At 34.5% G+C, this 13,020-nt stretch overlaps 1 protein-coding gene across 3 annotated transcripts in view; it reads right to left on the bottom strand.

The window, feature by feature from the left end:
- Positions 1–13,020, bottom strand: part of ATF7IP (activating transcription factor 7 interacting protein) — a 153,966-nt gene that overhangs the window by 57,953 nt on the left and 82,993 nt on the right. For all 3 annotated transcript variants that reach the window (XM_023517897.1, XM_023517896.1, XM_023517898.1), the window contains exon 6: positions 10,091–10,156. In XM_023517897.1, coding sequence (XP_023373665.1) covers positions 10,091–10,156 — 66 coding nt within the window. The remainder of the gene's footprint in view (positions 1–10,090; positions 10,157–13,020) is intronic.

Here is a 13,020-nt window from a genome sequence, read left to right as displayed (position 1 = left end):
TTCTAAGCTTCAGTAACAACTTATTTCACCCTTTCCTCCCAACTAAAAATTACAAAGATGGAATTCTAACACCTACATATTAATTATCATTATTTAGGCCTTCATCACTAATAATACCTGCATCATTTATTTCTTAAAATAATAAGAATAAATAAGTAACATCATAACTCTACTTAAGACTAAATCAAGTGTAAGAATGACAAATATTAAATCAAAGATGGCCAGTGCTTAGAATTACATCAAACAGATGACCCTAAACACTTTGGATGCCTAGGTGGCCTCAGAGAACAAATCGAAGACCCTGAGTTTGCTACAGCAACACAGAAATTGCATGTATACAGAAAGACAGTGGGCGGAGGGGTGCCAATAAAAGTTTGCTAAAGCATCAGAGGTCAGAGGTCACAATGCCAAAGACAGACATCAAGGGGAGCTCTGGAGTAGAACCAGGCAAACCTCTTCAAAAGGGAAATATGAGCAAAAGTCCAAAGACATATCTCCAAAATAAGGTTTTGGAGACCCACAGAATCTCTAGTCAGGCTGACTGGTGAAAGCCTTCCTGTATACAAAGTGTAAAAAGACTGGAAGGGGCTGCTTTTTCAAATGGTCACATTTTAACAAAAAATAACACTCAAGGCATACAAAAGGGAAATATGACCCAACCAGAGAAAAAATAAATCCCTAGAAATGAACCACAAAGAAAACAGAGGTCTATGAATCATCCACCAAAGAATTCAAAATAACTGTCATTAAAGTGATCAATGAGGTAAAAGAGGACACAAATAGAAAACTAGGTAGGGCTGGGTTCAGTGATTCACGCCTATAATCAATCATAGCACTTTGGAAGGCTGAGGCAGGAGGATTTCTTGAGTCAGGAATATGAGGTTGAGTAAGCACTTTAACCCAGGCAACAACAAAGGATGGAAGGATGGACAGATGGATGGATGGATGGAAGGAGATGTGAAATCAGGAAAATGGTGCATGAACAAAATGACAATATTAACAAAAGATAATAAAAATTATAAAAAGGAATTAAATATAAATTCTGAAGTGAAGGATACAATGGAAGTGAAAAACTCTCTAGGTAATCAAAAGCAAACTGAACCAAGCAGAAAAATAAGTCAGCAATTCTGAGGATTGGTCACTTGAAATTACCAAAGCCAAATTTTTAAAAAACTTTTTAAAAAGCAAAGAGAACCTAAAAAACTTATGGGCACCAACAAGTCTACCAAGATATATGCATTAGGGAAGAGAGAGAAAGGGGCAAGGAGCCCATTTATAAAAATAATTACTGCAAACATCCTAAATTGGAAGAGTGAAATTAAAAAACAAAGAAGCTCAAATACCTCTATCATTAAACTCAAAACACCTACACTAAGATCCATTATAATCAAGTTGTCAGAGTTACAGTTAAAATATCTTCAAAGCAGCAAAATTAAAGTGATATATATAACATACAACAGAGTTGCCATAAGATTATGAACAGACTTTTCAGCAGAAACTTTGCAGGCCTGAATGGGTGGATGATATATTCAAAGTGCTCAATGAAAGAACTGCCAATCGAGAATACTATATCCATTAATATTATCCCTCAGAAATGAATGCAACATTAAGACATTATCTGATACAGAAAAGATGAAGGAGTTCATCACCACTAGATCAGTTCTATAAAGGAAGTCATTCAAGTGGATATGAAAACATACTACACAATTATATGACAGTAAAAAAAATGTAAATTTCTTGGCAGCACCTGTGGCTCAAAGGAATAGGGTGCTGGCCCCATATGCCGGAGGTGGTGGGTTCAAACCCAGCCCTGGCCCAAAATTGTAAAAAAAATATATATATATAAGTTTCTCTAATAAAGGTTAATACAGAGACAAATACAGGGTCTTAAAATTCTTGTTATAATGGAGCATAAATTACATTTAATTTTGGTATAGAATTTAAAAGACAAAAGCATTAAAACTAACTGAAAATATGTTAATGGATATACAATATAAAAAGATGTAATATATGACATCAATAATATCAAGCTGCAGCAAGAGAGATGTGAAGTAATAGAGGTCTTATATTTGATTAAAGTTATTAACAGATTAAAATAGATTTTATATCTTTATTTATATAGTTCTAACTTCAAGATATTTTGTGTAATCCCCATGGTAATCACAGAGAAAATATGTACAGAAAATATTTAAAAGGATTTTTTAAAAGAAATCAAAAGATGTTGCTATTTAAAAATATCAATGAAACATAAGGAAAGCAATCAGAGAAGAACATATTAACTACAAGTTGCAAAGAAAAAACAAAAATGAAAATAGTAAGTCCCTTCCAATCACTAACTACTTTAAGGCAAATTGAAGAAAATACCAAATCAAAACATAAGACTGGCTTAATATATAAATAAAGAAGATACAACCAAATTCTGTCTATTAGACACTCACTTTAAAGACACACAGAGAATGAAAGGGAAAGGCTGGAAAAGGTATTTTAGGTAACTGCTATAATGAAGAGAGTAAGTGTGGCCATATTTATATAAGACAAAACAGACTTTAAAAAATTTCTTTGTCTAAAGAGACAGTGAAGGACTTTATATAATAATAAAAGGTTAATTCACTAGATATAACAATTATAAATATATACACATCTAACATTAGAGCCTTCAATGTGAAGCAATAAAAGAATTCAAGGGAGAAACAGACAGCAACAAAATTAATAGAAAACTTCAATATTCTATCTTCAATAATGGATAGACCAACACACAAGTGATCAATAAGAAAAGAGAAGACACGAACAACATTATAGACCAACTGTACCTAACAGACCTAAAGAATACTCTATCACAGCAGATTGAAAACAGTCTTCTCAAGTGCACATGCAACACTGTAATGGATAGATCATATGTCCCAACACAAGTCTTAACAAATTTAGGAATAATGACATCCTATTGATACGGGAATTCCACTCTTCAGTAGGTCCTTCGTCTCGGGGATTTGAAGAATGAACCCACGGACCACAGATCAGTGGTAAGACAGGACTTTTATTAGAAGTTAGAAAGGAATACAGAAAAAGTAAAAAGCACCAGGGCTTCTGGAAGGGGGAAAGAACTGAAGGAACTCTCTCAGGAGTCTCCCCGTGGGCTCTTTCATCTTGGGGTTATTAGGTCTAGAGCATTACACATGGCTGGCAGTTGGTAGGTGGAAATGAGTGCATTAACAAGTGAATGTAGTTCCTCCTTCACCAGGGCAAGGTTATCATGTCCTTCACAGTCTTTGTCCATGAGAAGGGATAGGGTGTGTGCTCCTACCGAAGGTGGAACCACTCAAAAAACCATCACAGCTGCTTTTGTTCATGATCTTATGAGAGCCCAGAGGGTGTGTCCCAAAAAAGGCAGTCTGCTTGTGCCTGGAAATGGGGGTTTAACCTCTAAACTCATCCGGGCCTAGAGAATGGGTGGCTCGGCTCAGCACCTGTGGCTCAATCGGCTAAGGCGCCAGCCACATACACCTAAGGTGGCGGGTTCGAATCCCCAGCTCGGGCCGACAAACAATGATGGCTGCAACCAAAAAATGGCCGGGCGTTGTGGCGGGCACCTGTGGTCCCAGCTACTTGAGAGGCGGAAGTAGGAGACTCGCTTGAGCCCAGGAGTTGGAGGTTGCTGTGAGCAGTGAAGCCATAGCAGTCTACCCAGGGAGACAGCTTGAGGCTCTGTCCCAAAAAAAAAAAATTAAAGAGAGAAAGGGTGGCTCCCTGTCTAGCCCTGAGTGGTGGAATCCTGTATCACTATCAATTATCTTTTCTAATCATAATGAAATGAAACTTGAAATCAACAGCATAGGGAAAACAAAAAAAGTCACAAATATGTGGAAATTAAAGAACACATTCTTTTTTTTTTTTGAGACAGAGTCTCAAGTTGTCATCTGGGGTAGAGTACTGTAGCATAACAGCTCACAGCGGGCTCAAGCGATTCTCTTGCCTTAGCCTACCAAGTAGCTGGGACTACAAGTGCCTGGCTATTTTTGTTGCTGCAGTTGACATTGATGTTTTAGCTGATTTGAACCTGCCAGCCTCAGTGTATGTGGCCAGCACCCTACGCACTGGCCTACGGGCACTACCCAAGAACACATTCTTTTAAAAAAACTAATGGATTATAGAGGAAGCTACAAAGGAAGTTATAAAAGAGCTTGGGGGGAAAAAATCAACAAAACTATGAATTGGTCTTTAAAAGAAACACAAAATTTACAAACACTTGAGCTTCACTAACAAAGCAAGAGAACCAACTCAAATAATAAAAATAAGAAATGAAGACATTAGAACTAATGCCACAGAAGTTTTATGAGACTATAATGAACACCAGCAAATTGGGTAACATACAAATGCTGAAAAAACATGCATGGTGCAGCAGCTTCTGCCAGTAAGCCAAACGCTTTGGGGATAATTCAATACAAATGCTCCACAAACTCTTCTAAGAAAAGAGAATACTTCTAAATTCATTTTATTAGGCAATAATTACTATAATCAAAGCCAAAGTCACTAAAACCAAAAACTATAGACCAATATCCCTGATGCGTGCTAAAGTAAAAATCCTAAGAAAATATTTGCAAGCCAAATTCAAAAGATTGTACACCACAGCTAAGTGGGTTATTGATGGAATAAAAGGATGGTCTGACATATGAAAATCAATGTAACAATATGATGTTAACAGAACAAAGGACAAAACCTACACGATCATCTCAACTGAGGCAGAAAAAAGATTTGATAAAATTCAACAACCTTTCATGAGAAAAACCAGAAATGGAAGGAAACTAAGTCAATTAAATAAAAGCCATGTGGGGAAAAAACCCATAGTTAACAACATATTCAACAGTGAAAAACTGAAAGCCTTCTCTAAAATCAGGAACAAAGCAAGCATGCTCAGTCTTGTCCCTTCTATTCAATATAGTACCAGAAGGCATCCAAATCATAAATGAATAATTATACTTATCTTTGTTCACAGATGATATTATCTTACATGAAGAAAACCCTAAACATTCCACACAAAAAAAATTAATTCAAACTAATAAGCAAATTCAGCAAAGTTACAAAATAAACCTGCAAAAATTAGCTGCATTCTCTACACACTAGCAGTGAATGATATTGAAAAAGAAATTTAAAAAAACAGTTCATTTTACCATAGCAGCAAAAAGAATATAAAATATTTAGGAATAAGCTTAACCAAGGAAGAAAAAAAGTATTGTACTATGAAAACTACAAAATATTGCTGGAAATTATTAAAGACACAAATAAAGGGAAAGATATCCTGTAGTTATGGACTAGAAGACAATATTGTTAAAATATTCATCTTACCCAAAACAATCTATAATAATCTCAATGGCATTTTTTTCTTTTGGTAGAAACAGAAAAAAAATTTCTAAGAGGTCCTGAGTTGCCAAATCAATCTTAACAAAGAAGTATAAAGTTAGAGGTTCACACTTCCTATTTCTAAAACAAATCATAAAGGGTAGCACCTCTGTCTCAAAGGAGTAGGGCGTCGGCCTCATATACCAGATGTGGCAGGTTCAAACACAGCCCCAGCCAAAAACCACAAAAAAAAAAAAAAGATCATAAAGCTACAGAAATTAAAAGAGTGTGTTGTTGGCATAAACACAAAACTAACAGACCAATGGAACACAACAGAGAAACCAAAAATAAACTCATATACATGGTCAAATGATCTTCAACCAGATTGTCAGGCCAGAAAAAAAAAAGGACAAGAGGAGCCTGTTTAATAAATAGTATTAAGAAAATTGTACATACACATGAAAAAGAATGAAATTCTTCACTACATATAAAATTAACTCAAAACTGATTAAAGACCTAAGCATAAGAATAAAATAAAATTCTATAGAAAACATAGGGAAAAGGCCTTATTGGCATTAGATTTGGCAATAACTTTCTGTATATGACATTAACAACATAGGCAACAAAAGCAAAAATAGATAATTGAGACTGTATCAAATCTAACGTCTGTACATCAAAGAAAACAATCAGGCCAGCGCCTGTGAGTAGGGCACCAGCCCCATATACCGAGGGTGTTGGGTTCGAACCTCGCCCTGGCCAAACTGCAACCCAAAAAAAAAAAAAAAAAATCTATTAATTCAGTGAAAAGGAAACTTGCAAAATGTAAAAAAAATTACAAATCATATATCTGGATGAGGGGTTGATATCCACAATATAAAATAAATTTTATATATAGTGAAGTTAATTTTACATATAATTATAATTTTATATATAGTGAGTTAATTTTATATATAGTGAAGAATAATGAAAATTTGTAGCCTGATTAAAAAATGGTTAAAGAACCAGAAAAAACATTTCTCCAGAGAAAGTAAATGGCCAACAAGCATATGAAAAGATGTTCAACCTAACGAATCATTAGACAAATGTAAATCAAAACAAGATATCACCTCACATCCATTCAGATAGTCAATATCAAAAGAATAGAAAATAAGTGTTGACAAGGATGCAGAGAAACTAGAACCCCTGTGCACCCCTGAGTTGGTATGAAGTAAAATTGAACAGTCTCTGAAAACCAGTATGGAATCTTCCTCAAAAAATCTAAAGGTAAAACAGAATTACCATACAACCCAATAATTCCTCTTCTGGGTATAGATCCAAAGCAACTGAAAACAAGATTTTGAAGAAATATTTGTGCAACCACATTCATGGCAGTGTTTTTATTAAAACTGGCCAAAAAAGGATAGCAGCCCAAATGTTTGCTGACAGATCAAAGATAAAAAGTTCTAGAGAACTGTTATCTGTTAACTGTATTATCTGTTACACATAATGTGAATACATTGAATGCTACTTAACTAACTGTACACTTAAAAATGTTTAATAAGGCAAATGTCATGTGTTTTCATCACAATTAAAAATCTGTAATTTAGATTTAATCCAAAATTTAACTGGGAATCCATTCAGTAACTTATTTTCACAGACACAGGATAAGTATAAGAAATACACTGAGGGTGGTGCCTATGGTTTAAGGAGTAGGGCGCTGGCCCCATATACTGAGGGTGGTGGGTTTGAACCCAGCCCAGGCCAAAAAAAAAAAAAAAAATACATTGACTATTATTTTTTAAAAGGGAACTAGAAAGGATGAAAAATAGTATTAACAGTCATCAGTCAGTATAATAGATTAGATTATGAATGTGGTCTTAGTAGCAAACTGCCTGTGAAGGTTTTCTGTTCTTTTAGAAATTGAAACAAAAAATGTGTTAAGACAAACCTGAAAGGCAGAGTGTGTTTTAACTGGTAAATAGAAGACCAAGGAGCAAGTCTAAACAAAAGAAAAGCATTTAAAGCTGTATTTTTTTGGCCGGCTATTTTGAATTGGGGGAGCACTAAACTGTTAAACATTCTAGATTCCCCTGTTTGTAACACCTAGCAAGAAACAAATTTGTAAAAATTTGTAAAATGTAAATATGTAAAATTATAGTGGACATCAGAATTAAAGGGCAAAGAGGTCAGACAAAATAAAGAAATTTAAGAGTAAATCATCACAAGGGGCTCGGTGCCTGTAGCTTAGGGAGGCAGCCACATACACCAGGGCTAGTGGATTTGAACCAGCCCTGGGCCTGCTAAACAACTACAAAACAATAGCCAGGCATTGTGACTTGAGAGACTGAGGCACGAGAATTGCTTAAGCCTAAGAGTTTGAGGTTGCTGTGAGCTGTGATGGCACAGTGCTCTAGTGAGGGCAACACAGTGAGACTCTGTCTTTAAATAAATAAATAAAATAAACAATCATAAGGCAGTGTGGTAACTGACCATGAAAATGGTTATATATAAGTACAGTTTAAAACAATCAGCAGGACTCCATTCCACCTACTTTTGTAGGAATTAAGAAATGAAAGAACAAAATTCTTGGTATTTCTAAAAATCTGACAGGTCAAAAGAAAAATATTAATAGTAATGGACAGAAAGACAGCCTTACCCACAAGCTAATAATGAAAGGCACAAAATTTGAAGGAGTCAAGACAACTTTAGCATTTTTCTGCAAGCACCACACATCCTAACTGATCAAATTAATCATTTCCAATCTTTAGGAATTATACGTATAGTATTTCTTCCTTGTTTCAATACTACTTCTAGTTCTGCAAAATGGTAACTCTTCAGAGACTGTAATACTTTTATCTTTATTCCTTAGACTATCTGCCTAATAGACAAGAATTGGAAACTGAAAAATACATGATGGGCTGGACATGACTCAGTTCAGACATAGGAATGAAAGGGAGTAAGTAGAAATTCATGCTGTATAACATAAATGGAAAAATTTCAAAGACAAATGTTCAGTTCAGACATAAAAACAATAATTTTTTTTTTTTTTTTTTTTGGAGACAAGAGGCTCACTGTGTCGCCCTCAGTAGAGTGCTATGGCATAACAGCTCACAGCACCCTCCAATTCTTGGGCTTAAACAATTCTCTTGCCTCAGCCTCCCAAGTAGCTGGGACTACAGGTACCCACCACAACACCCGGCTATTTTCTTGTTGCAGTTGTCATTGTTGTTTAGCTGGCCCTGGCCGGGCTTGAACACACCAGCCTCGGTGTATGTAGCTGGCATCATAACCACTGTGCTACAAGTGCAGAGCCCAAAAATAAATTTTTTAAACAAAAAGTTTAGACCCATATGCTAATATTTAAAAAAAGAACAGCTCAGCTTTTACATTATAACAAAGCAACTAAGAAAACTAAGAAACTAAAACTAAGAAAATGGAGTTTAGAAATAAGACAGTTCATTACACCACTTAAAAAGACTATAATAAAAAGACTTTGAGTCTGACCAAATAAAAATTTCATGAGATTAGTTTTACAGAACAAAAACAAGAACAGTTTACTCAAGAAAAGAGTCAGAGCTTAAAAAGTTAAGTAAAAAAAAATAGAGCTAGAAAACAGATTAGTAAAGCTAAAAACCACAGAAGAGTAACATGGGGGGGGGTCCATTCATGATGACAAAACAGCTGCATATCTAGACTGTGGTAGGTGCTAAATAAATCTATACACATGATCAGACTGCACAGAACTACACACACACATGCAATGAATTAATTTAAAAAACTGGTGAAAACTGATAATGTTTATAAAGTACTTAACAAATTTGTATCAAGTTATTGGTTTTGACATTGTGCTACTGTGATAAGTGATTTTACCACTGAGAGAAGCTAAGTACATAGTTCACAGGATTATGTCTGTGTAGTACTGTTGCCACTCCCTGTGAATACTTTAACTAAAATTTCTTCTAAAAAGTCAAGTAAAGAACATATGAAAATGTATCAATACAGAAAAATCCCCATGTATAACAACAACTATTGAAATTATTATGATTATTGTCAATTAGTATGTGCCAGACAATGGAAGTAAAAAAGACAAAGGAATATGACTTCTCCAAATGAAGAGAAAAAAAAGAAAATACAAGAGGAAAAGTAAAGAAATTCAATTGAAAACTACAATGCAATATACAAGTTCTATGTTAAAAAATGAATGAATAATAAAGGAAATAATAGAGGAATAACAAATAAATAACAAAAAACAAAGGCAATTAACAGAAGACAAGTTATGCTGTAATGTTTCGCTTAATTTTATACTAAAAAACATCTGCAATGTCTAGGGGAATAAAGTGACTTAATTAGTGCATAATAGAGGACTGACAATACAAGGAAGAAAGGAGGGTGAGAGTAGGAATACTACAGGCAGTGGAATACTGCCTTGGGGAAAACAAGAGACTAGACTAGGAAACTGGCCAAAACATAAAAAGAAAGAAACAAGGTAAGACAAATCCCTAAAACCTAATTTTAAAGATGGATAGGAAACACAGGTTCAATAATACCAAAACCTAAAATAATTTATATAAATGTTACTATGCAAGACTAGTAAGTAAAGATTAGGAAAGCATTAACTAGTTCCAGAGCTGCAATTCCAAAAATAACACACAGGAGTACATACAAGTATGAAAACAAATTTAAGACTTATAATAAAGAAAGTTTCTTTCTAATCTAGTATTTCCTAAGATTACCACATAGAGCTAAATATTTGTTATGCAAGAATAGAAATTCTTACTTCTTGTCTTTTCTTAAGATCTTCTTTGGCTGCTCCAAACCGTTTGGTTAACCTGGCTATCTTGGCCTAGGGGGGAAAAAAATGGAAATCAAGTGGCATTACAGTGTTAATAAAGAACCCAGCATATTTAAGAGACTCACAGATTAACTGGATCCACAGAAGAAATAAGAGTAAAGAAAATAAGGTAGGTAAACAGATTATAAAATATATACTTGGAAAATGCAGAAACTCTTAATGAAAACTGAAGTGACCCCTGAACTTAATAACCAGATATAACTACTCTTAAGTAGAAGATTAGTGTGTTTCCTCCTAGGACTTATGGGTGTTATTCAGATGCCAGTACATTTCTGAGTATGCATTTTGTGCTATTTTTTAGCATTTTTCTCACCAAAATTATAAAATGGACATTATCTGTAAATCATAAAAGTTCTCTTGCCAATACTACTTACAGATTTTAGATACAGGGTTTATTAATTTGTGACATTTTCAATAGCAGTGCAGAGTTAACTGTCTGATAAAAATGTAAAATTGTTAGCGTCTACATTTGTCACTGAAATTATTAATTATTTGTACTGCTTATATAAACTGATCACATTTTGCCTAAATATATATTCAAAGGGAATCTGAAAATAAAAAAGTAAAATAAGAAGAAAAGAAGAATTATCACATCATTACAGGAATATCTCATTGTATAGATGTGATATTCAATTACTTCAGTTGTTGTTACTGTAGGCCATTTTAAATTAAATATGTTATCAAGAATATCAAAGTAACTAATGTGTTCATAAGGCCTGCCTAAGGAGGAACTCTGCCGGAGAATTTCTATTACCCAAAAAAGGATATTCATTTCATAAAAATAATCACTCACTTCTAAAGTTTCTTTCTCAAAGTAGTCACTTCTAAAGGAGACCTCTAATCTTACAATAGTATACATAAGTTCAATAATATGGCCTAGGCAATCAGTCTCCTATAACTCCCAAAGAAGATTTTCCTCAGGAATTAATTATGTACGCATATCATTAAGGGCCAAGGACATATAGCATAATTTTACATACCAAATATGGGTTTTATCTTTCAGGGATGACTAAAATATTTCAAATAATTCTTTCAAAGTATATGGGGAGGTATTTTCTATTCCCCAACTTACATAAGAATGTCTTTCTTCTTTATCAGATTACCTACATGAGTATCTATAAACTGTACAGTATGTATAGTATTACTATTATTCTAACATAAATTGAAAACTAAAAAAAAATGTGTATTAATATGTTATATATATGCAAAATTATTGCAAGGATACATTCCAAAGTTAAAGTTAATCTGGAGGTCAAGACTACTAGGAAGTGAGAGAGAAGGTAAACAGAAGGACTTTGTTTTCATGTCATACGTATTTCTAGTATTCAAATTGTTTTTAATTATCATTTTAAAAAGTCAGTAACAAAAAACTCTCAAAGTATGGGCACAAATTTACTGTCTTCTGACATTTAACATTATAAAAAAGAAATCAAAAAGCGCAGTCTTTTTGTTTTTATTTTTACATAGGAAACTATACAATGTTTATTATTATAATTCAAAATAGCTGCCATCTTGTGTCTAAGAGTAGGTCTCTATTTTCGCAAGTATTCTGTGAGACTTTTTGTTTTGTCTTTTTTTTGAGGCACTGTCACTCTGTTGCACAAACTATCGTCCCAAGGTATTAGCTTAACTCAAAGTAACCTCAAACTCCTGGGTTCAAGCCATCTTCCTGCCTCAGTCTCCCAAGTATCTGGGACTATAGGCATTTACCATGACAATGGGCTAATTTTTCTCTTTTTAGTAGAGCCAGGGTCACTCTTGCTTATGCTTGTCTCAAACTCTTGAGCTCAAGTGATCCCCTCCCACCTTGGCCTCTCAGAGTGCTATCACTACAGGCATGAGCCATTGTGCCTGGTCCCTGTGAGACTTTTTAAAATGCATAAACATGTCTTTTCTTAAATTCAGAAAAGTAATATTCTATTTTGTCATTCATTACTATTTCTGTTTCATTTTTCTTGGTTTCTTCCTTAGGTATACATACAATTTCTTATATAATGAAACAACAGTAGCTGTTTAAATATAAGTCACATGAATTGTTGGAAGTCAGACACATTGGGCCTTGTTTAACAAACAAGACAAACCAAGTTTTTCTTTGCAATGTACTGAGAAATCTCCTGGGAAATAACTGCTTAAAAAAAGTCAATCTTGCATCAAATTTGGCATAATAAATATCAGTACCCCAAAAAGTAAGTGTATATAGATACATGGTATTTATTATTCAAAACTATCTTCTGTAGTCCACTGTGATAGATTTACTTCATTGGTAGGGAAGAAAAGGAAAGAGACTGAAGGAAAAAGTGTAATAGGTATTCTCAGTTAAAACTACTTAAGGCTTGGCACCCGTAGCACAGTGGTTATCACACCAGCCACATATACCAAAGTTGGCAGGTTCGAACCCAGCCTGGGCCAGCTAAAACAACAATGACAACTGCAACAAAAAATAGCTGGGCGTTCTGGTGGGCACCTATAATCCCACCTACTTGGGAGGCTGAGGCAAGAGAATCACTTAAGCCCAAGAGTTTGAGATTGCCGTGAGCTGTAATGCCACAGCGCTCTACCGAGGGCAACATAGTAGGACTCTGTCTCAAAAAGAAAAAAAAAACTACTAAAATTCCATTTTCTAAGGCATAAGCAATGGAATACTGTGTTCTAAGGTATGTTCATAGTTTTCTTATTTTCACAAAAAATCCGGTTCAAATTTTAAGTATTCAGAATTTGTACTGTATAGTGATTTGAAAAGAATCAAGTTCTCGGGGAGGCGCCTCTGGCTCAAGGAGTAAGGCACCAGCCCCATATACCAGAGGTGGCAGGTTCAAGCCCGGCCCTGGCCAAAACTGTAAAAAAAAAAAAAAAAA

Source organism: Otolemur garnettii, unplaced genomic scaffold, assembly GCF_000181295.1.
Source record: "Otolemur garnettii isolate 467f Iridium unplaced genomic scaffold, OtoGar3 scaffold00124, whole genome shotgun sequence".
NCBI classification, from domain to species: domain Eukaryota; kingdom Metazoa; phylum Chordata; class Mammalia; order Primates; family Galagidae; genus Otolemur; species Otolemur garnettii.
Note: the sequence above shows the minus strand (reverse complement) of the source record. Positions and strands in the feature narration are given on the sequence as shown.